Source organism: Crotalus tigris, unplaced genomic scaffold (genome assembly GCF_016545835.1).
Source record: "Crotalus tigris isolate CLP2741 ecotype Arizona unplaced genomic scaffold, ASM1654583v1 scf7180000018350.1424685, whole genome shotgun sequence".
Lineage (NCBI taxonomy): Eukaryota > Metazoa > Chordata > Lepidosauria > Squamata > Viperidae > Crotalus > Crotalus tigris.
In genome coordinates this window covers 839,675-863,908 of record NW_024096959.1, presented here as the reverse complement: position 1 = coordinate 863,908, position 24,234 = coordinate 839,675, and the positions used below count along the sequence as shown (strand labels likewise).

General features: G+C 39.3%; 1 protein-coding gene across 1 annotated transcript in view; it reads right to left on the bottom strand.

Moving 5' to 3' along the window:
* The window catches only part of MANBA (mannosidase beta), a 50,586-nt gene that overhangs the window by 7,855 nt on the left and 18,497 nt on the right, over nt 1-24,234 (bottom strand). The window contains exons 6-13 of the mRNA XM_039350704.1: nt 19,229-19,404; nt 14,618-14,728; nt 13,890-14,041; nt 13,056-13,173; nt 11,633-11,719; nt 8,834-9,001; nt 5,165-5,383; nt 3,625-3,789 (exon numbers count right to left, since the gene is read on the bottom strand). Coding sequence (XP_039206638.1) covers nt 3,625-3,789; nt 5,165-5,383; nt 8,834-9,001; nt 11,633-11,719; nt 13,056-13,173; nt 13,890-14,041; nt 14,618-14,728; nt 19,229-19,404 — 1,196 coding nt within the window. The remainder of the gene's footprint in view (nt 1-3,624; nt 3,790-5,164; nt 5,384-8,833; nt 9,002-11,632; nt 11,720-13,055; nt 13,174-13,889; nt 14,042-14,617; nt 14,729-19,228; nt 19,405-24,234) is intronic.

The window sequence follows — 24,234 nt, the reverse complement described above, 5'->3', positions numbered from 1 at the left end:
TACCTAGCCTACTCCTGGAACTGGGAAGAACAATCTGGCTCAATGTGATTTCCTGGAAATCTTGGAGGTTTTTGATATAATTCACCATGATGTCTTATGGAGGGCTAGGATTTTATAATTCAGAGCCTAAGAAGATGGACTGGGGTGTTCCACTGAGTTCTACCTTATTCTCCATGATATTTAGTGTATAGATGAATGAATTTGCATCATGTCTTATAGCAGGGGTCCCCATCCTTGGCAACTTTTAAGACCTGTGGACTTCAACTCCCAGAATTCCCCAGTCAGCAGGGCTGGCTGAGGAATCCTGGGAGTTGAAGTTCACAGGTCTTAAAGTTGCCAAGGTTGGGGACCTCTGTCTTATAGAACTTAAGTCCAGACAAAATGGAGAGATCCTAGTAATCATAGGAAATTGGACTCTAGGCTTTAAGACAGTGGTTCTCAACCTTTTTAATGCCGTGACCCCCAACCGGTTGTAAGTTGAGGACTACCCAACCGGTCGTAAGTCAAGGACTACCCAACCGGTCATAAGTCGAGGACTTTCCCTTCCTGGGAGCGCCGTGTATGCATGATGCCGCCCCCTGCGCTGGCCGAGGCATAGCTGGCAAGCGGCAGAGACAGCACAGGGCGACCACCGGCTGGGCCACCAGCTGGCCCAGCCCAAGGGAGGTAAGGCACCCGCCGGGCCCCACGCACACCAGCAACCCTCCCTGCACCCGCCGGCCTCCCACCTCCCACCCCGGCCCTCTTTTACTTACATTTTTAGTGGTTGCTCAGCAGGGAGGGGTTGAAGCTTCCAGACAGCTCGCCTTCGCTGCAGACAACTTGCAGCACCGTTTGCAGAATGGGACTTTTGGTGGGCTCAGCAGGGCAGAGAAAGCCTGGACAATTCCTATTAGCTTTTGAAAGCCAATAGAATTAGACTCTATTCAAGAGAATCTATTCTATTGGCTTTCAAAAGCCAATAGAATAAAAGGGAGTAGCACAGCTAAGGAAAAAGGGGGAAAAAATGGCGGACTGCATTGTTTGGAGACCCCTGTGAAATGGTCGTTCGACCCCAAATGGGGTCCCGACCCACAGGTTGAGAACCACTGCTTTAAGATCATTCTGTTCTGGATAAGGCTACAATCCCTCAGAAAGAACAGATCCATCGTCTTGGACTGGTCCTTGATTTCGGATGGTGGAAATGGGGAGCATACTTACTATATCATGTCCAGTGAGCTGTTCCTGAGATAATCACACTTCGGAACACATTCCCATCCCTTGGTCACTTCCACTTGACAACTACAATACTTTATAGCCTATCTAGAAACCACAAATATTGCAAACACCGGCAACAAATGGATGCATGATGCATAGAACATTATTTTAGCTAGCAACATATCATTTGCTGTTGGGAAAATACTCCTGGTTCTGAGGCCCTCATGCCAGACACAGGATAGACTTCATTAATTTCAGACACAGACCCTACATTTTCACAAAAGGGAGATGTGCATTTTGAAACACATACACAGATCATACTTTTTCCCAGCCTCCTCTTAAAAGTTTTGATCCTTTGAAAACAAAGGACAAACCTCAATAATGGGGCTACGAAAAGGGGAAACTAGCCACATTCTCCTGAGCCTTTGATTAAAAATGTTCTTCAACCTTGGCAAATTTTAGATGCATGGACTTATACTGATTGGGGAATTATGCTGACTGGGGAATTCTGAGAACTGACGTCTGTACCTCATACAGTTGCCAAGGTTAAAAAACACTGGATTAAAATATAGAATTTACAAGAAGCTTGGAGGTTGGGGGAGAGAGAGGCTTTTGTTTCAAGAATCTCTTTATTTCTAAGGACTCTAGAAATCTCGAAGTAATTAGCCAGGAAGTTGCATTGGTAGTTTGATTTTTTTTTTACACATTTTAGTGTAAATGTGTAATTTAAGCCTTATTATATCTTATGCTTATTATTTCTGCAAAAGTAAGAAATTCAGTGTAACCTCAATCTCTCCATTCCTATACTCTCACAAAGCGAAACATGAATAACAGCAATTTTTTCAATACGATTCGCTTGAACTCACTAGCCAGAAAACTCAAGCCAGCGCCATCTTGTGGTCTGCTTGGAACTCTGCAGATAGGTACATTTGTAAATAGAGTAAGATTTCATGTACTTTATCTTATCCATTTAAAAAAAAGCTTGGTTTTGTTTATCACATGTGAATTTATCTGTCATTCAGATAAGGTAGACTCTAAATTATATAAATTATTTTTCTTCCCTTTTCACCTTAAAAAGAGAGTACAGGAGATGAAAGTGGTATCTTTCTTATATGCTCGATTGGGGGGAGGACCCCAGATGTCTCTATGGAAGCTGGGAAGTTACAGAGGGAGTCACCAAAACTAATCCAAGACAGAAGGCACAGCCAAAATGTAAAGATTCAGAAAGTTTCTTGGAAATGAGGTTCCAATTATGGGTTCAGCCATGCTACTATAGTTTTCCAGACCCCAATGTTCTAGGTTTGAAATCAGACTATTGGAGAGATCACCAATCTCAATATAAAACTTGGTAGACAATATGGTCAACAAAAGAAGTTTTCTTAAAATTTCCCTCACTTTCCTACTACCTTTTTAAAGCTCATATTGAGAGGGTCTTCTCCAATGCTGTCCCCAGGTTTTGAAAAGCAATCCCTCAGGAGCTGTGCTGAGCAAAAGCTGACTTTTGGATTGAAATTTAATCCAATTTCACTGAATTAGGTCATAAATCCTTACATGGAGAGTACAAAGACTACAACAAGAAGCATTTGTGCTACCTTTACATGCAGCATACATGTAAGCATACACATGTTTTTCCTTCAGAGAAATTATATACCTGGAAGGAAGGCATGGATATAAAAAGAAATACAGAAGAAATATGAGAAGCTGGGAAAGCATTAGAGCCTGAAAGAGGTACTAGAGAGCATGTGGAAAATAAAGGCCAAAGTGGTCCAAGTGGTGGTAGGATCACTGAAGACTGTGGCTCCTAAGCTGGGAGAGTTGGTGCCAACAGATCCCAGGAAAAACAATAGTTCTCTGTCTGGAAGACTGCAGGCTAGCTACTTAGTTAACTGGTGGCATAGTGGCGCAGTGGTTACAATGCAGTATTGCAGGCTAACTCTGCCCACAGCCTGGAGTTGGATCCTGATTGGTTCAAGGTTGACTCAGCCTTCCATCTCTCTGAGGTCAGTAAAATGAGGTTCCAGATTGTTGGGAGCAATATGTAAATAATGCTGACATTGTAAACTGCCCAAAGACTGCTGTAAAGCACTATGGGGTGATCTAAATGCTATAGCTATTGCTTAGCTGCTAACATAACTGCTTAGTTACTTCGCTAAGATCCTGTGTAGAACCCCAAACCCAAGATATCACCCAAAGAATGGGGAGAGATTTTACGTAAATACAGTATGTGTATTTACACACACACACACACACACACACACACACACACACTACACAAACACAAAGAGAGAGAGAACTTCATTTTGTTGTTAGATCCAAGAATTAGCTTCTGTAAAATGTGAACAGATTATTTGCTGCACATTTTCCAAAATATTTACATTAACTCTTTATTTTTTTAAGGTCATTGTTAACATTTTGACAAATCCTTACCTGGGTGAGATAGATTGTCTGTTTGAAGTTCTCAACTGGATTTACTACCTGAGGCAATTTAAAGTGAAGCCCTGCCTGCTGAAGCATTTCATCGTTACCTCCAGCATGATGCTGTCGATGCAGGGAGAAATTACTTTTATAAGACCAATCTTCCTCTACAGAAACCTGAACTTAAAAAGAATATATTCATATGATTATAAGAATACGAATAGCGTTCAGAAATGCATGCATTTTAAAAATCATATATGGTACTTCAAAATCAATACCCTATTTATTCATTCAAATAATATAATATCCTCACCTAAAACAAGGACTCTTAAAAAAGCTATTAAATATTTGGGAGTATGAAGGGAATAGCCCCCAGGATGACTCTCTTTTTTTAAATAATAATTTAATAAATTACTGTAATTGCCTTAAATTGTGATAGCTCATTTATTTTTGTAAAGCTGAAATAGACCTATTGTTTCCAATGTTGTATTTAGACCCAGGAATCATAATTTCATTCTTTCAATCCAAATTGTTCTACCTTTTTGTTTCTATGAAAGAAGATTTTTCAAAGTAGCATTACTTTCTGAATTTTCCAAGACACCTTGTTGACTCTCAGATGGGCTACAAATCGTACCACAACCTCAGAAATCAGTTTCAGGCAGCAAACCGTGTCCTATATTCATTCATCAGGCTACTGGTTTAAACTGGAAAAAAGAAAACCGTGTGCAGACTTGTCAGCTATCCTGTGTTGGATTAGAACTGCCTCCAAGCAACCAGTTAGAGAAGCTTTAGAGAATTTATGCTTCTTTTTGTTTTTGAGCTTACAAAGTAACACAGGCATGCCCGACAAACAAAGAAATAAATGCTATTTTAAGTCTGCAGCTTTGGCGTCTCTCTAAAGCCAAGCGTGTGCCCACACATCCTTCTACTGAAGAAATGGCGGAGACACAAGAGGTAAGGATTTTTTTTTTCCTTCCTTAAAATGAATTGTGTCAACTAGGTGTGGTGGAGCATAATTGAACACCATTTTCATGTGTGCATCTGTGCCTTTAATATGCCGATGTTTAAATATGCAAACTGCATCAGCAGGGGAAGAGAAGTAACTAAAAGATCTCAGCAGAGACTCAACTTACCACCACTATCATCTCCAGCTGAGAAACCAAGGAAAATCTTAGTTCTGAGTCTACTGAATCTATCTAAACAATATTCAACCTCTGAATCTATTAGGTTCCCAAAGGTTAAGGTCAGTGTTTCTCCATCTCAGGAGCTTTCAGATGTGTGTATTGTAACTTCCAGAATTCCCCAGCCAGCCACTTTGATGTAGCAAAGGCTGTTGAGAGTTCTGAGTTGAAAATGTAGCACCTAATTTTATATGGTTTTATTTGAATCACGGGATAAAATAGGTACTTGGTTCCACATCATTTAAACTTATTATTTGGTGTTGTGACCTAAGTCTGGACCAGATGGATCCTTGAGCTGATTCCCTAGGTCTTGTGTTACATTCACAAAATGGGCTAGAGAGAGTGAGAAAAGACAACTGGCTTTTATTTACCTGTACCAAGGTGCTAAAGGAAGGCCATGACTGAAAGCCATATTCAGAGGCAAACCGAGCCCTGGGATAAAGGGTCCAATCCCAGCAGTCATTCAGATAATTGTAGTAATGGGTATCTCCATAATGGGTATCATAAGGGTTACGAGCCAACCAGCCTTCTTTGACTGACTCCAATCCATTGGTAGGGCTTGAGGCAATAAAAGGACGGCTCTGATCTTCCTATATTGAACAAGATTAGACATAATAGGATAATTAGTATCAAGAAATAAAAGAGAGTTGCTATAAAAACTACCTAGGCAAACTGCAATTTGGAAAGTAAAAGCCAACAGCAGATTTTTCATGATGACTCATGGTCTCTTTTCCCAAGAATACTAGGTCATTTCTATCATTTCTGGTTAATTGAATGTCTCTTTATTGATACAGATCTACAGACGGCTCACTGCATTTTACTGCATATACCATGTTGCTCAGTTTGTGAGTCATGTGCAGATCTGTGCATTGGGGAAACAAAACAACCACTTTATAAATGCATGGCATAACATAGGAGAACAAACCCATCAAAACAAGATTCAGCAGTCCATCTGCATTTAAAAGACAAAGGCCACTCTTTTGAAGATAGCAAAGTCCACATTTTAGACAGAGAGGACTGTTGGTTTGAAAGAGGGGTCAAAGAGGCCAGCTATGTCAAAACTGAACAGCCCTCTCTCAACAGAGGGGGAGGGATAAAACATCATCTATCTCCAGTCTACAACACAGTCCTTTCAGCAGTTCCAAGAAGGCTCCACACCCATTGGTACTACTCAGTTGATCCTGATGACACAGATAAACCTCCAGGTGGCCTCAATGACTCTCTAAAAGAATGCAAATGACCAGCTATTTGCAAGGAGTATAAATCCTTCCATTCCCTACATCCAGTCAGAGCTGAAGAAACTTCTTGGAAGAGAAGCAAAACATCTTCAAAGAAAAACAAGAAAGTCCAGTTGCCTTCTAAAAAAGCACCGTTGGGATAACTATTCCTGGATGACCGGGAATCTCCATAGTCTTAAGTCACTAATCCAGGATGCCCTCTGCATCTCTTAAAAACACCACTCTTTTCACATTCTTTTACTGTAGAGCCAATTAACTTCCCACTCAGCTCAGCCATGTACATTGCCAAGGTGTCATCCTAGTGTTAATGCAAAGTGGGAACACCATGTCATGCTGCCTTATCAATTCTTCCTTCTCCCTGATGAACTCAAGGCACCACAACAAGGTTATGTGGTTTTTCCAAAGTTTCTTTTGCCAACAAAAGAGCGGGGAGTGGGAGGAGGAATATGAGAGAGAAAGAAACTGCAAAAGCAAAAGGAGAGGAAAGGAGATGCTGGCTGGAAGTTGATTTTTATACGTCTCCTTTGGCCAGTGGAAAAGAATACTTGTTAGTTATTCGCTTTCAGGAAAAAAGTGAGCTCCGGGGGATGGAACCAATAGTTCTTTGGAAATGCCTTTGGAAAAACTGAGAAAGGGCCAACAAGGTACTTCTAGGGAACAAAGATACTATTCCTTTTACATCAGTTAGGCACTGGCTACATAATTTTCCCCTCCCAGTTTTATTTAAGTCTTTTACATCTTCCAAGGAAACAACTTATTATATTTACTTCCTGTAGAACAAATGAAGCTTTTACCCTTTGTCAGTTTACCTCTTAACTATTGTGCATAATTTCCTATGTATGTAACATCCACCATTTTAGCTATCAAACTTGGCTCTTTCATTGAAAGGCAAGACAACTTTGAGGATAACCACAGAAGTAAAATATATTTTTCTCTCATAACCAAGCTAATCCAGAAGGGAGCTGATTCCTTCCATCTTCAATATGGATAGTATGTGGAATATCCAGAATTCATTCTATCATTACAGGGAATGAAGCAGAAAACTGGACAAAAGAATTCACCTCCTAATCCATTTCTTGGTGAAGCCCTTTCATCCCCTATAAGCACAGGGCTCTAGCAACAGTTTTCTCTTCTGGGCAGCTGCTGCTGTGCTTTATTCTCAGTGGGCTGTGTGTGAATGAAGCCATGACAATTGCCTGCATGGGCAGCTGTTATATGTGTCAGAGAATGATATTAAATTGCATCATCTGTTGTACATTTTTTCAAGAGGGGAAGCCAGTTCTGAAGTTTATACTTCTTTTCCAATAGTTAATTATTTCCTTCACTAGACAGAGCACTTCAGTGTGGGCAATACAAGGAAGACCTTTCTTCCCAGTCCCAAAATGCCTTTGTGTATATATAAGAAAAAAATAATACGAGCCCTTTCAGACTATTTTTGCCAGATTAGGTTTGCAGCTATTCAACAACAGAATACTTCCAGAAGCACAAATGCTCTGGCGGGGTGGGTGGGACAAGCCCAAAGTACAAAGTTTGCATCCCATAATGTATTTCTATCACAAACAGCTTCCTGGATTTTTAGTCAGAATTCAGAAAAATTGAAACAATCACTGCACACATTTAAAAGTGGCCTGCACAACTGGTAAGCAGGCAAGCCAAACAGATCCTTGACATTCTTAATATAAAATGACTATTAGCAGGGATAATACATTTCCAGGATTTGTTGTCTGCTTAGGATTTCAGAAAAGAGAACGAGAAGGAAGAAGGAAGTAGAAGGAAGGGAGGAAGAAGAGGTAAAAGATAAGACATCTGGTAATCCAGACAGCATGGCAGCTGGGCAGTGTTTGATTTAGGAGGTAGGCAAGCCTGGGACCAGCCTGATTTAGAAGGAAAAAAATTAAGTATGTTCAACACTAAGAACTCATGGTCATGTATTCTTGTGAGCAATGCAATAAGGTCATCAAGCTGATGCATAACAAGGGCACGATAAAAACAGCCTCCTCTTTCCAAACCAGCAGCATATCATTAGATTTATTAGAGAAGTCAGACAAGATTTCTAAAAACACAGAGGCAGTCCAACAGAATCCAGGAGACAGAACTAGGCCAGATAATCATCACCATTTTTAAGACAGATCACAAACTTCCTCTTTACACAATGACTTCATCTCCTATCTGTTTTTTTACAAAATGCCTGAAGAAATATTATTACCACTAATATAGTGCTATAATTAGTAAATTAACCATGTCCCAATTCAAACAGACCATCTTTAGTTGTAAAATAAAAAAAGGAAATATGCACCTCCCCAGGAGTCATACAGTCCCTGAGAAAGACTAGCACCAAAGGTGTATCAGCAGACTGCAGCTGGGTCAGAGGTATTTGTTGTTTTTCCCAATTTTGTGAAAAACTGTATGATCTCTTTTTAAACATATTTACCAAGGCAAACACTGGTATTCGAATTGGGACATTGGTCTTTTTCCCCCAAGCAAAACTCTTCTAACCTGCTACAATAGGCAATCAACAGAAGAAATCATTTTAATACGTATCTTACAAAGCCAACACAAATGTAAAGGGAAAGCAGAACATAAAATGGTTGTCAGCGCATTTTGAGCACATCAGGACTCAAAGGAAACAGATGTTTCCAGATTTTATCTAGTGCATCTTTAATGTTAAGGGTTTGCCTCCAAAATTATTCAAAACAATCTATTCATTTCCATACTCTGAAGGAAAGTCACAATTTATCAGAACATAAAACCAACTAAAACGTCACTCCTCTTTTAGATAAAGGAAAAGAAACCAGTACTTACAGCAAAAACAATTTCTCGGATATTATCAACATAAAGTGTCACATAATCTTTGAAATAAAGGTTCATCTGTGCACTTGGAATGGAGAACCAGTTAGTGGAAAGTGCAACTTCATTTTCATTGTTCCCGCTCCATAAAATGATGGACGGGTGATATTTCAGTCGCTTTACCTGGAAAGAACAGTCCTTCTTTCAACTTAAAAGTATTCATATAAAATGGCAAATTATTTATATCAGAAGTATTTGTGTGAAAAAAATTAAAGTCAAACAAAACAAAAGTAATACTTCTAAAATTGATTTCTTTCAGGTGCACTAAGATTGCAACTTCCAGTGATCACAGCAAGCATGACCAAGGTTACCTTAAAAGACAAAGGACACAAATGAAAAAAAAATCCTGCATAATTTTACCAAGAGTCTTAATGTATCTGAAAATGTCACATAGTGTAAAGGAAGCTATTCTTCATATTCTAGAAGTGACTTTCGTTCTAAAGAGTCCAAAGAAAAAGAATCTAGTCCCATTACACCAGCTCCTGTTTAAGGTTTTATTATTATTAAAATAATTACTTAAAAATAATAAGATTAGACTTGCCCAATCGTGCCAAGTTATTTCTCTTGAATCTGCTAGCCAGGCTTATCTCTGATAAAAGAAATAAACAGGGCATTCAATGTTCTGCAGCTTTTATCAACAGAATGGAAGTTTCCAAAGTCACTTCCTGTTCAAGGATTAGACGAGTCATATCTTCTTCCACCAAGGCAAAATTATCTAAGCCAGATATATGTAGAGGCATTGGGATCATGAATATCAATCATTTTAACATGCAGCCAGCAATAAAACACTGCTTTCTTTGGCTTTTTTAGAGAGATCAGAATAGTTTAGGATATTTCATGTGGCTGCAACCTCTATAAACATATCATCAACGCTGCTAATATTGAATATTCTTGCTTTGACAATATATGCAGAACTGCCTGGTATTTTTAGAGTTAAATCAGGTGACAGCGAAAGGGGAGGAGAATATAAGGAAAGCCCGGGAAAAAGAAACGGAAGTGAATCTTTGCCCTCCAAGTTAATTGGAAGATGTGAATCATGACCCCAAAACAGGGGAGGGGAAATGCCTGGAATATTATGTGCAAAGGAAGGAAAATTCAGATCTTAGCATTTCCACCATGCTGGGCTGACACTCTGTAATACTAATAAAGGCTTTTTAGGTTAAAAAAATGCCTGAAAGTTCTTTGAAGTGTTTCGTTAATCAGACACATGACACATATGGGTTATACCAGGGATTTTCAAACTTGGCCCTTTTACGACTTGTGGACTTCAACTCCCAGAATTCCTCAGCCAGTGTGCCTGGCTGAGGAATTCTGGGAGTTGAAGTCCACAAGTCGTAAAAGGGCCAAGTTTGAAGACCCCTGGGTTATACTTACACAGATAATGTTCAACATACAATTATTTCTTTAGCAACAAAATTACAATGACACTGAAACAACTGTTGTATGACTCCTTACTCCTACAACTGTCACAGCATCCTCATGGTCACATGATCAAAATTTGTGTGCTTGCAACTGACATGTGTTTAGACAGTTGCAGCCTCCTAGAGTCATGTGATCACCATTTGCAATCTTCCAACAAGCAAAGTCAACAAGGGAACAGATTTGCTCATTGACTGTATGATTTACTTAACAACTGCAGTGATTTGTTTAACAACTCTGGCAAAAAAATGGTTGTTAAATTGGGCATGACTTAGTTAACTGCCTTGCTTAGCAATGGAAATTCTGGTCCCATTTGTCACTGTAAGTTGAGGACTACATGCAATGCATAAAACTCGTCCCCTTTGCATGCAGAAATTGTTAAGCTCTCTGCTCACTTTGGGGAAGGGGGAGGATATTAGATTTTTTTTTTAATTAAACAAGAGATGGCAAGCTACTGTCCTGCAGAGTAAAGTAATTCTCAAGCATGACCTCTATGTTTGCAAATATCTCTGAGCTTCCCTTTGATTTCAGAGAGATTCTTAGAAAATATAATGTGGATGACTGCAGCAAAGTACTTTGTTGTGAGGAGAAAGTTAAGAGTACATTACATAGTGATGCTGGGCACAGGTGAGTGGAAGAAAAAGAATAGGTGATAAATGGAAACATTTTCAGAAATGGGATAATGTGTGATTGGCAACAGGGACAATGGAAGCTTTTGCATGAGAATACTGAAAGTGTAATCTCACAAATGTTCTCCCAGGGACAAAAAAATTGCCATACGGATTCAATCTCAGCCATTCCCAAGAGTGGCTGAGACAATTTTGACTCCTGAGTGATCATCATGTAACACTTATTCTGAAAATGGTCAGAATAACAGAGTTGGAAGGGACCACGGAGGTCATCTAGTCCAACCCCCTGCTCAGGCAGGAAACCCTATACCATTTCAGACAAACGGTTGTCCAATCTCTTCTTGAAAACCTCCTGTGTTAGAGCAGTGGTTCTCAACCTTTTTAATGCCACGACCCCCAACCGGTCGTAAGTCGAGGACTATTCAACCGGTCGTAAGTCGAGGACTACTCAACTGGTGCAGCACCGTTTGCAGAATGGGACTTTTAGCGGGCTCAGCAAGGCAGAGACAGCCTGGACAATTCCTATTGGCTTTTGAAAGCCAATAGAATTAGACTCTATTCAAGAGAGTCTATTCTATTAGCTTTCAAAAGCCAATAGCAAGATATGAGCAAGATAAACTTGTTGATAAACCTTCAACTGACATGAATGTTTACTTTTTTGTGATAGTTTATCATAATCTTCCTCCCCATGTAAAGAATATCATACCTGATGAGTAATTTCTGCTCTTACTGAGTCTAAGTAGTGCTGGTTGGTTGGATAAAGGGCACACGCAAACATAAAGTCTTGCCAAATCTAGAAAATTAGGGGGAAAAAATTGAAGCTCAAAAAACAACCAATGTCTTTTTATAAAGGCAGAAGATACATTACATCATATCAGTGATTCCAAACTGTTATTTACAAAAAGTATTGGAGTATAACATCCAACAAGGGTATACTGACTAAGAGATTATGACAATGCTATGTCATAGATCTGGAGGACACCAGCTCAAGAAAGATTGCCTTAAGTGTTACTTTTTTAAAAGAACACACAGCCATAAAAATATTGTCTTCCTTCAAATCATACTTAAAATGAAGTTCCTGTCACGTTTTCTTGAAAATATGCGTCTCAATATAGAGCTTGTTTCTAATTGGTATGTACAGCACTGCAGATTTTGAAACTTTCTGTGTTTGGTCTCAAGCCAGAACTCTGTGTGTAGGTTAAGAAAAATTATTATTTGCTTTCTAAAGTAAGAAATTTCAAAAATAGTCCAAAATTTTCAATTATCTTCTGGTTCCTAAACTCTATTTCACAGCATTTGGGCCCTAACATATCTGTAGAATTCTTGGTGCTCTCTGAGCTTGGTTGTTTGATTGCAGATGTTTTGCTATCAGATTTGTTGAAGATGTTACCTAGTCTGGTAACAAAATATTTGCAAACAACCAAGCTCAGAAAGCGCCAAGGATTCCACGGGTGAACCCTGAGTCACACATATTCTCTTCTATTGGTCTTAACATATCTCAGAAGACAGAAAGAACCACCACAGTGAGCATTTAGTACCGTAATAATACAGGTTAGAAGCCACACATATTTTAGATACCAAGAAGACCAAAACTAAACAGGAAACATGAACAGTTCCTCATGTTTCTCATTTTCCTACTTCTGCATTTTTTGCTTAGTTACTTTTGGTTCCATTTTCCAGAGTAGAGGGACATATGAACTGTTAAATGTGCAATCTTTACCACATGAGCATAGATTCAGTAAGCTAAAAGCATTTTTCTGTTTCTTCAACATATTCATAAGCTGCTGTACATGAGAAGAATATACTCATTAATCTGGCTAAGCATCCCCATACTGGTGTGTTTAGTGCTAGATGAGGGGTAAGCAACCTTGGCTTTTTTATGACTCGTGGACTTCAACTCCCAGAATTCCTGAGCCAGTCAAAGTTGCCTCCCCTGTGCTAGACTTTAGATCTGCTCCAGTAGGCTTCACCTTCCATCCCATGGCTTAAGCTGTTACCTGTGGTTTTACTACAGGGACAGGCAACTGCTGTGTGGCCAAAGGCTACACTTAATTTAAACAGAAAATAATGCTTAGGCTACTACATTTGAGGTCAGTTGCTGCTAACATAAGCTGGTTTGGGGGACTTACCATGATTCCTAGTTCATCACAGATCTCATAGAACTCATCTTGCTCATATATGCCTCCTCCCCAGACTCGAAGTGTATTCATATTGGCATCAATTGTTGACTGCAATAAGAAGCGTAACCTAGCAAGAAGAAGTGAGAGTTCAATCTTAATGAGCAGCAAATGCTACCCTATAGAAAAACATAAGGAAGTAGCAAATATTTCATTTGAAAGCATGCACATAATTCAATGGTGATCTTGCTTTTTATATTTTGGCATTGAATTATTCCATGAGCAACACTGAACTGAAGGAAAGATACTTAACTATCATATTTTCTGTGTCGTTCCAAAGATGCTGTCAATCTAACATTTTCAAAAGACAATTTGTTTTTCCTTGAAGATGTTTCACTTCTAATCCGAGAAGTTTGTTCAGTTCTTTTTTGAAAAAGCACCTTTGGACAACCATGACCTGGATGACTGAGAATCTCCACCATCTTATTTTCTGGGTCTTGCCATAGGCTAATAGTGAAATTAATCTTTGCAAACTATTATTTTCATTCTTTCAAAAAAGCAGCAGCACCACAATACAAATGGGGAAAAAAATCAGCCCCTTTTAAGTTCCCAGTCCTTTCAAAAGATCTGTTGTTTTAGTCAATGTGTTCCTTCGCCTTTATGAACTCTGTAATATACCTTATTTCTAGAATGCCAGAATTACTTATATTCCATTAGAAAGAAATGTTAACATTTCTACACAACTGTTTCAAAACTGTTTCAAAACTCTCCAACCCTCAATCAAGTACATGTCTCTATAGACAAATTTCTATACTGAACATCTAAAAAACATTTGTTCAAACTCACATTTTAGAGCTCACTTTGTCAGGAAAAGAATCAGCTGGAATCCAGTTGGAACCTTTCATAAAAATGGGCAGTCCATTTATTCTGAAATAAAAACTCAAACCAGGCGAGTCAGGAATGGGTTCCTCTACTAGCTCTACTGTCCGAAAATAAACCTGGGGAAAAAGAAAATTTGGACATATTTGAGAAAAACTTTTAGCTTTAAGATGTACATTTTGGATATTCTCCTCCCCAAAACCACATGTGACAAATAATGAAACTTTATTGCAATAATTCTTAAAATAAGAAAGACATGGGGCTGGACTAAATTAGAATCAGTTGGAAAAGGAACCTAAAACTAGATGCTGCTGGAAAATGCTAAGGTTTCTGCTTGATTTCTGATTCTTTTTCAACAAAGAAAATATATTTTTGCTATGAACATCTATGCAGTTTGCTTACAGGGTAATTCGGGTAATGTATTGTAATATAAATTCAGGATAATGTAATGAATCAACTAAGTGTTTATTACACTCAGACTGCATTCACAGGGAAACTATAGAAATACTAGGACAGATTTAAAAGGATCACTTTTTTTTTTCCTCCAGCCACTATTATATGTGCCAAAATCTTACAAGATGTGGTGGTCCTTTGACTATTAATATAATGCAATCTATGAATCCAGTCACAAAGGCTATGAAAGAGAAGAGACAATTGTATGTCATATGTAATGCTAAGCAGAAGTTCTGACCTACCTTTGAATGTTTTATGATCTTGTATCCTTCCTGCATAATGAACACCGCTGTCATGTTGTATCCAGACTGATTTCCATGCCCAGATGGCCACCAAAGTTCCACTGGCACACTCTTTATAAATCCCACACCAGGAAAAGAAAGAAATATGTTACGATGAAAACCTGGACAGAACTTCATTCAACTCATAGTGAACTGTTTCTTGATCAAACAACATCCTTAAATATTCCTTGAATGATGGACTAAGCGCTAACAATGTGACAAAACAACCCTTCCAGATAATCCAGTTATCTGCACTAGATATTAGTGATATAAGAATTACATTTTAGTCAGATTCTATCTACTAAAGAGCTATTGCCTTGGGTCAATTTAAATTTTACGTATAAAAAAAGAACCAAAGGTACAAGGCCATCATCTAAAATGCATCCAGTTATGTTCATGGTCAATTCAAAATTTCTTCCATCAAAATCTTATGTGATCAGTGACCATTATTTACTTCAGTTTAGGAAAATGAAATCTAGGTCAATATACAGAATAGATATTATTTTTACAAGGCAGAGAATATTCATTGTAGCATTCAGAACCTATTTCAAACATTCTAATAGTTACAAAGTTATTAGTGCCATTAAACCAATCAAAAACATTAATTGTGAGACAAAGGAAGAAATTCAGTGTCAGCATATAGGTAGAGTACAGGGTCATCCTAACAACATTTAATAACTGGTTCCTTCATTCCTTAAAATAAATAATAAAATGTGGGTATAGTTGGTGCCACTAACAGTATCACTTCTCCGTATAAAGCAGATTGAAAAATCCCTGGTCTCCAGCAACAAAAACATTGCCCAAGAACCCTTGCCTTCAACTAGGTCATGTCACATTGCACAACGTATCGGGACAGTTTTACCATTGCCGGCAATGGGGTGGGCGCAGCTTCCACGTGACGCGTCTAACCTGTGGCCCGGCAGTTTGACACCCCTGAACTAGGTGATCAATGCAGCCAGCTGGCCTGTAGCGAAAAATCTCTGTAGGTGCCATTAGGACCGGTCATAAACTATTGTTTGTTAGCAAGCGATTGACTGAGAACCAGTTATTGATTTCCTGCTGCCAAAGGCAACAGGAAACCAACAAACTGAAATACGGTCCACTGGGAGATGACAAAAAAAAGCTTATTGCTTTTATCTTTCTTCCAGCAACTCTTAAATTTGAACTAGACTTTAGTCTCAGGGAGTAAGTTGCTTTTCAAGTACTGTAATAGCATTTAAACCCAGTTTAATTGTCCCTCTTTTGATCACTTGGCACTATGAATAATACGCCCCATGCTGGGGATCTGGAAATGTATATTAGCATCAAAGAATAATGTACCAAAACATCATACATGTTTTTCTTCCTCCGCTACTCTATCCTGCCTCACCAGTTGCCATCTGAAGTAGTAATTTTAGAATGGTGATCTAGAGTTCCGAGAATTTGGAGGAGGAATATGATAGGGATAGATTGGGGTTAGGTAAGGTGCCGGCCTAGAAAGCAGAAGACTACAGATTCTAGGCCTCCCTTAGGCATGAAAGCCGGCCGGATGACTTTGGACCAATTGTTCTCTCTCAGCCCAACCCATATTTACTGTAGTAATAATAATAATAAAAGCTAAACACCATAAGCAAAGGCATGAGTGTCTCATTAAAACAAAATATCCCCCAAATCTACCATTCTTGCCCACTGAGATCTCATGTGAATTTATTTTACAAGATTTTAACCATTAAAAATAACTAAAGTACTAAATTAAAAAAATCATTTTAATTTGGGTGTCCTTAGAAAGAATAAGAGTACTATAACCACTATACTATTAACTCCTGGACTACACTGTCTGAGGTTCTCTCACAGCACTACACAACATTACTGTTGTTGGACTGTGGGGAATCATGCAATTCATTCTATTAGAAGTCCCAACCTGCTGTCCTAGGAAATCATCTTGCAACTTTTCATATGCACAGTTCATTATAGGTTTGCATCCTGACATGCTCTATAAAATATTTTGATAAGACCTGCACAGAAGTTCCCAGGTGACTCACCTGACTCTATTCACAATTACTGTAGCATTCCCTTACCCCAGGGGTAGGCAACCTTGGCTCTTTTATGACTCGTGGACTTCAACTCCCAGAATTCCTGAGCCAGTATAGAGTCATAAAAGAGCCAAGATTGCCTACCCCTGCCTTAACCTAATGCCCCTCTCAACAGGTCAGGTGGCATCAAAATCCTTAGGTAGCATGACTTTTGTCTATCAATGAATCAATGTCACCCTTTTTATTAGTATAATATTTAACAATGAACGCTATTTTTAATACAATAATTTGTTTTATGCAGAAGCATTAGCCTCTTTTATGTAAAGTAAATCCTAACGCAAAATTTTAACCATGAAAAATTTATGAGATATGCCTGAATAAATGTTGAACATGTGAATAGTCAATAGACTGGACATTTCACATACAGCAACTAGAGAAGAAACATTTAAACAATCCAGTTTGTTGTGTCTATTACCAAGGCATTACTTTGTAAAGCCACTAATGCTTTACCTTTCATTATCTGGGATTACATGCAAGGGCACATGAATTCTTAGCAGAGAGCACAAAGCATTACTAATGTGCCTCTTTCATTCTGCAGCATAAAATAGAGAACGGCATAGAAGCCCAGCCATTGGTTGTTAGTGATGTCACATCCCCACTCATCCATTTGCTACTCCTTTGCTGGAAAACACCATGTACGTTCAACTTGGGTAAGAAGTGAGGGGGAGAAAGAAAAAAATTATGCTGTTTTGAAGGGCCTCAAATGGTTTGAGCAGCCTCCTCTCTGGCACTCTTCCCAGGAATAAATTACTGTTGCTTTTTTAAAAAAAGTCTGTGTCCTGTAATTTAATACATCAAATCCATCGAGCAACATCAACTGCAGGTACGGATTTTCTACGCTATATAAATTTCATTTCTGAGTGCTTCATCAGAAGACCATGCAAACAATAGATCAGGGAAGATGGGACTGATAAACTGGAATAACAAATGTGTTATTATGATCAGAGGGCTTATCTGCTAATGCTGCTGAATAGTTTTAAATCTGTTCTCTTAAATGGGACTTCTGAAGCAAATTGGTTTCTCCCATTCTGCAACTCTTCATGAAGGGTTGCCAGGAATGAGACATCATTACTTGCAATTAGGCCTCACCTGACAATCAAACTGTAAATTAAATTGTGACAAAAGAAATCATATTAAGTAATACAAAGCCATACAAAGTCCAAACTGAGGGGGTTTTATGTGGTTTGTTTTTTCTGGCTGGCCTGTGGACATAAAAGGAGACTGGAACAACTGCAAAGTGAGTCCATTCCAGCTGCAGTATATTCTGTTGCTTCATCTTTTTCTCATGCCCTCCTCTTGGGAGGGTAGAAAGCTGAAATCAGGGTACAAAGTGGAGGGAGAGGTCCTGTCTTGGTCCAGTAATGATCAGAATGCTGCAGTGTTAAGGTTTGCTTCTATTATACTAATACAATGAAACAAAAATCTGCTACACAAAGGTGGCTGGGATGCAAACCAAACCAAAAGATAATCTGTACACTGAGCCCAATCAGAGTTTACTGTGTCTTCTAGTATCTGGCTCTCGTGTGGAATGTAAGCAGGGATTTTTGCATCAAACACAGCAAAGAATGCAATGTCATAGGTACAAAATGAGGTATTAGAACATTAAGCCAACTATAACCACTTGGCAATAGCCATTCTTTGATCATCTAGGTCAAGGGTTCCCAACCAGGGGTGCGAGATGATATTCCAGAGGGTGCGAAAACTTGGGTTTTCAAAATTATAGTGTATATGCATAATTCATTGCTGTTATTTCGAACTTTTATAAGGGGTGCAAGAATATATCAGAAGCATTCTAGGGGTGCGGGGTATAGCAAAGGTTGAGAACCACTGGTCTAGGTCAAACTATATTTTCCTAGGCAACCATAGAAGCAAGAGCTTGCAAACTGGAAAAGTCCTGGTCCTTTCCCAACGAATGCTTTAAAATCAATGGAAAATGGGATATAAAATCAATTAACATTTGTCTAGATCAGTGGTGGCAAACCTATGGCACCTCTGTAGGCACGCATGCCGTCACCCCAGACCCACCTCCCCTTGCGGCCCCATCAGCAGTCCCCCCCGAGGAGAGTCGCCCCTGAGCGTGGCCCACATGGAGCAGCACAGCCAAGGACATGGCAGCTGGGCAGGAGGGACAAGACTCCGCCCTCACACCCCATTGTGCACAGTTGATGCTGCAGGGTGCAGTGGAAGGCATGGCTGCCATGGCGCTGCTGGGCCGCCTGGGCGATCTGCGGCAGGCTGTGGATGGCCCTGCAGGCAGGGGGCGGGCAGGCTAGGACAGGGGTGGGCGGAGCAGGGGCAGAGCTGGGACAGGTTGGGGGCGGGGACGGTTTTTGGGCACTCAGTCTCTAAAAGGTTCACCATCACTGGTCTAGATTATGTTTGCTGGCATACAAAAGTGTTAGCCTTAGTAATCCAGCATGCTTTTCCACTATGTACCAATATGGTGCACCAATTATCATGAAGATAAAAACTCTCCACATGCAACAGATGTGGCCCTTACCTTACTGACATTTACGAGCAACGCAATACTGCCTTCTCCAGGAAGAAGTTGCACAGTGAACCCTTGCTGGATCCTCAGCTCAGGAACGTTCACAGCCACAAAACCAGCAATTGGCTTTTTGCTGACAACGTCAAATTTTGACTCTATCTGAAGATGCCACTGATGAATATTTGGCTCTAGACAAAAATAAAAAAAAGGTTAGTTGCTGGTAGACATGAAATGTGATGCTTATTTTACATACAGGTAGTCCTCGTCTTACAACAGTTCATTTAGTGACCATTCAAAGTTGCAACAGCACTGAAAAAAGTGACTTATGACCCCTTTTAACAGTTACAAGCAGGGCTTTTTTTCTCATAGAACACCCAGAACGGAGTTCCGGCAACTTTTTTGGATGGAACCTTGTAGGGTAGGCAAGGTGGTTTGTATGATGTGTGTGGGTTCCGGCACCTTTTTTTTTTTTTTTAGAAAAAAAGCACTGGTTGCAAGTATTGCAGCATCTCCGAGATCATGTGATCAAAATTCAGATGCTTGGCAACTAGTTCATATTTATGATGTTGCTGTGTCCCAGGGTCATGTGATCCCTTTTTGCAACTTCTTGGCAAGCAAAGTCAATGGGGAAACCAGATTCACTAAACCAGGAATCTGTAACCTTGACAACTTTAAGACTTAAAGTTGTCAAGGTTGCAGACCCCTGCATTAAACAACCAGGTGACTAACTTAATCAACTGCAGTGATTCACTTAACAACTGTGGCAATAAAGGTTGTAAAATATATCAGAAGCATTCTAGGGTTGCGGGGTATAGCAAAGGTTGAGAACCACTGGTCTAGGTCAAACTATATTTTCCCAGGCAACCATAGAAGCAAGAGCTTGCAAACTGGAAAAGTCCTGGTCCACTTAACAAATGTCTCACTTAACAGAAATTTTGGGCTCATTTGTGGTCATAAGTCTAGTAAGTCAGAATAGTCTCCCTGAGCTGGTATTCTCTAGGAGTGATGGACTACCATGTCCAATTTCATTGGGGGTGGAGATTGCAGGTGAACAGTAACAAAACGGAGATGCACTACTTTTGGGGGGTTAACGAACAGACTTTGCCTTTCGATGGCCTGGCAATGGCCACACTCCAATAAAAACAGGTAAGGTCAGAAAAAAACACTGGCCACTGCCACTGACTTCTCTCTTCAAACAAGTATTGGATTCATACTACTGAAGTTGCTCATCCATTGATGAGTAATAATAAATTGAGACATAGAAGACCCCTGCATTATGTGATGCCACAACGTAGAAGAGCAGGTTGGGGACAAAGCATAGCTGGCTGGGGAATTCTGGGAGTTGAAGTCCACACCTCTTAAAATGGCCGAGGTTGAGAAACACCGGTTTAGCTCTTTCTGAGTTAGCATTATTTCCCCCTCACATTATGTCAGGGCTCTTCAAATTTGGCTCTTTTTCTGGCTGGTGGACTTCAACTCCCAGAATTCCTCAGCCAGGCACCTGTGCCTGGCTGAGGAATTCTGGGAGTCGAAGTCCACAAGTCATCAAAGGGCCAAGTTTGAAGATCCCTGCTATAAATCCTTCATCCATTATCTAGTGCTTGCTAGAGGAGAAATGTGAGGCTATTAAATTGTAAATTGTAAAATGCGGCATCAAGATTATTATAGTTATAGCAACACAGAAGCAGCCTTTTAAAATTATTTTCCTAATTTGCAACTGAAGGATTCAGGATGGAGAATGGAGAACAAAATCTCCAACAATTCTTCAAGGGCAAGACTGACACTTCGGAGTGAGAACAGTATTGCTAATGGAGGAGCAGTGAGAACAAGGAAACCAGTAGCTTGCTAGAGAGATTATTTGCAACGAAGCAGAGGATATTTGCATGTTCCTCTAGGCAATCTCACCATTAAATAAGTGTAAAAGTGTTGCATTTCATCAATATTTCTCCTCTTTTAAAAGATATCTCAAAACCAGGTAGGTGAGGATAATAAAAATGAAAGGTTTTTTTCCCTGCCTGGCACCAGCTGTACTTAATGACATCAATCATTGGGGCACTCCCCCCCTTACATTTGCACTATTTGGGGGAAAGACCTTAACTTTTGGACAACACAATCATTTTAGTAGAACAAACAAATGCTGCATTCAATAAAAAAATGTGTGAAAACACCTTCTGTGCTGCAAGGTTGTGAAGTGGGTAAAATGAATTGAATCTGTTGTGTCTGAATCTTTTCTCTTGTTCACTCAGGTGTGCTGGACTCATCAGTATGCTGAAAACTGATGAGAAAAGGTCTCTGTAGCATCTAAAACAATCTTGCAGTTCAATTCATTCATTCAGAGTATTCCCAGAAAGGGTTCAGTATTCTGATACGCCAGAATAAACTGTACTTTGCTGAAGCTTTACCAATTACCTCTTTAGCACACAATAGGCAAATCCTATGAATCAGTAAATGCAGGAAGCATTTCTTTTAAAGTAAAATAGGTTTATGTTTCTATGTGCACCCTTACCATAGTATACGGCATAAATGTGCTGTATTTATAAAACTGTACAAATACAGAATTTAGAGTCCCTTGGACTGCAAAGAGATCAAATCAGTCAATCCTAAAAGAAATCAACCATCTGTTCTTTGGAAGGAAAGATACTGAAGCTTGGGTCATAAAATGACAAGAGAGGATTCAATGGAGTGGAGTGGAGTGAAACGGAATGGAACAGAACAGAATAAAATATGGCAGTAAAGTAGGAGGGGTCTTCCTAAAATCAATTCACATCTCCACATTTAAGCATGTTCAGCTCCAGATTGTTCTGGCTGCACCACAGGGCCAGTTGTTCAATTTCCAATCTATCATATATGCCGACTCATCACCATCTCAGTTGAGGCCAATGACTGTTGTATCATCTGCAAACTTCAGTACTTTAACAGAGCGATCCTTAGAAATGCTTTAGTGTAGAGAAAAAGAGATGGGCCATAATTAAAGATGGGCCATAATTGTCCATGGAGTGAATGAATAATATTTTTCTGTCACAAGCACCTACTTGGTTCCATTCATATTAACATTTAAAATTCAATTATACGTATCTTTCTCTTACTCTTGAGAATTCTGGCATCTGTATCTTAGAAAATTTGGAAATAATCTTTTAAAGGAACTACAAAAAAATGGCCATCAGTGACAGGAAGCAACTTGGTAGATCTGGACAAGAACAGTGTAGGAAGCCTGATCGTATTAAAGATAAACTATCCTCACACCTTTGCTTAGGCTATAAACTATTGGAAATCAAATCTGGGGGAAAAACTCAGATATTCACAATGATGGTCTATAGTCTCAGCAGCTCCTGTTTGAGAAATGCATAGATTGAACATAACACACGTCAATAGAAAAAGTAATGCAAGATAAACAAGTTATGCTATAATTTGTCCTTTCTTCTCCCAAAGGCCTAGGACGCAGCTAAATTAAGGCTGCTATATCTCAAAAATGGGTGATCTAAGAGGTCACCATGAGTGTCAAATTGAAGGCAGCACTAAGTAATGGACTACTCAGAATTAGTAAAACTGTAAAAAAGACATTTAGCCTTTTTCCACATTTATTTATTTATTTATTTATGAGACTTATACACCGCTTTAAGTGCAAGCACTCTCTAAGCGGTGTACACTAGTAAGCAACGTATATATATATATATATTTACATTGCCCCCAACAATGTAGTTTTCAACATGCTTGAAAACTAAATTTTATTTTCAAAATCCAGTCAGTTTTAATTTTTTATTTCTAATCTAGTGCTTCTTATTCTATAAAAAACTTCCATGGAACATCACTTTTTCAGACACAATTAAGAAAAAAATGTTTTCAAAGTATTTTTAAAATATTTATGAACCTACTCTCTGCCCATCCCCTATCATGTTTTGTATTTCTGTTTTAAGGCAATATTACCCACTACTATAATTAACTAAAATCTATCCTCCAAAAAGAATAAAACATATAAACTTGTAGGAAGATGGAGCCCTGAATTCTTCTCCAGGGATATTATTCTAGAATCAGCTCTAATTTTGCTTTAATAAACTGCCTTAAACTGAATTTATGTCTATCAGGTCACTAACCTCAGTTACATCCAATAGCATCTGCCCAGAATTTCAAAGAGAAACCTTTGACAACACTACTTACTGCAGTATGACCAGAAACATTTTAAGATTTTGAGAGCAGCTTGCAGATGTTACCACAAAAAATGGCCACCACAAAGAAAAGGGAACTTGCCTGCTCACAAAATGATTACTTTTATGAGCAAAGCCAGAAAAACAACTGGTGAGATTATTCTCGGTTGTTCATCTCCTGATCAACTACCACCTTATTTTGATTTTCTAGGCCAGTGGTTCTCAACCTTTTTAATGCCGCGACCCCCAACCGGTCGTAAGTTGAGGACTACTCAACCGGTCGTAAGTCAAGGACTACTCAACTGGTGCAGCACCGTTTGCAGAATGGGACTTTTGGCGAGCTCAGCAGGGCAGAGACAGCCTGGACAATTCCTATTGGCTTTTGAAAGCCAATAGAATTAGACTCTATTCAAGAGAGTCTATTCTATTGGCTTTCAAAAGCCAATAGAATAAAAGGGAGTAGCACAGCTAAGGAAAAGGGGGAAAAAATGGCAGACTGCGTTGTTTGGCGACCCCCGTGAAATGGTTGTTCGACCCCAAATGGGGTCCCGACCCACAGGTTGAGAACCACTGTTCTAGGCAGACCAACTTTCAGAAAATCACCACCTTATGTGTTTTCAAAGAATGCCATAGAGCCTTGACACTGGCAGTTTGCTTTGCAACATGATAATCTCTAATTTATCTATTTTAAAATAATGGCAATAGCACTTAGACTTATATATTGCTTCATTGTGCTTTAAGCACTAAGTGGTTTTCAGTCAGCATAATGCCCCCAACAATCTGGCTCCTCATTTTATCAACCTCTGAAGGATGGAAAACTGAGTCAACCTTGAGTTGGTCAGGATCAAACTCTTGGCAGTGAGCTGAATTAGCCTG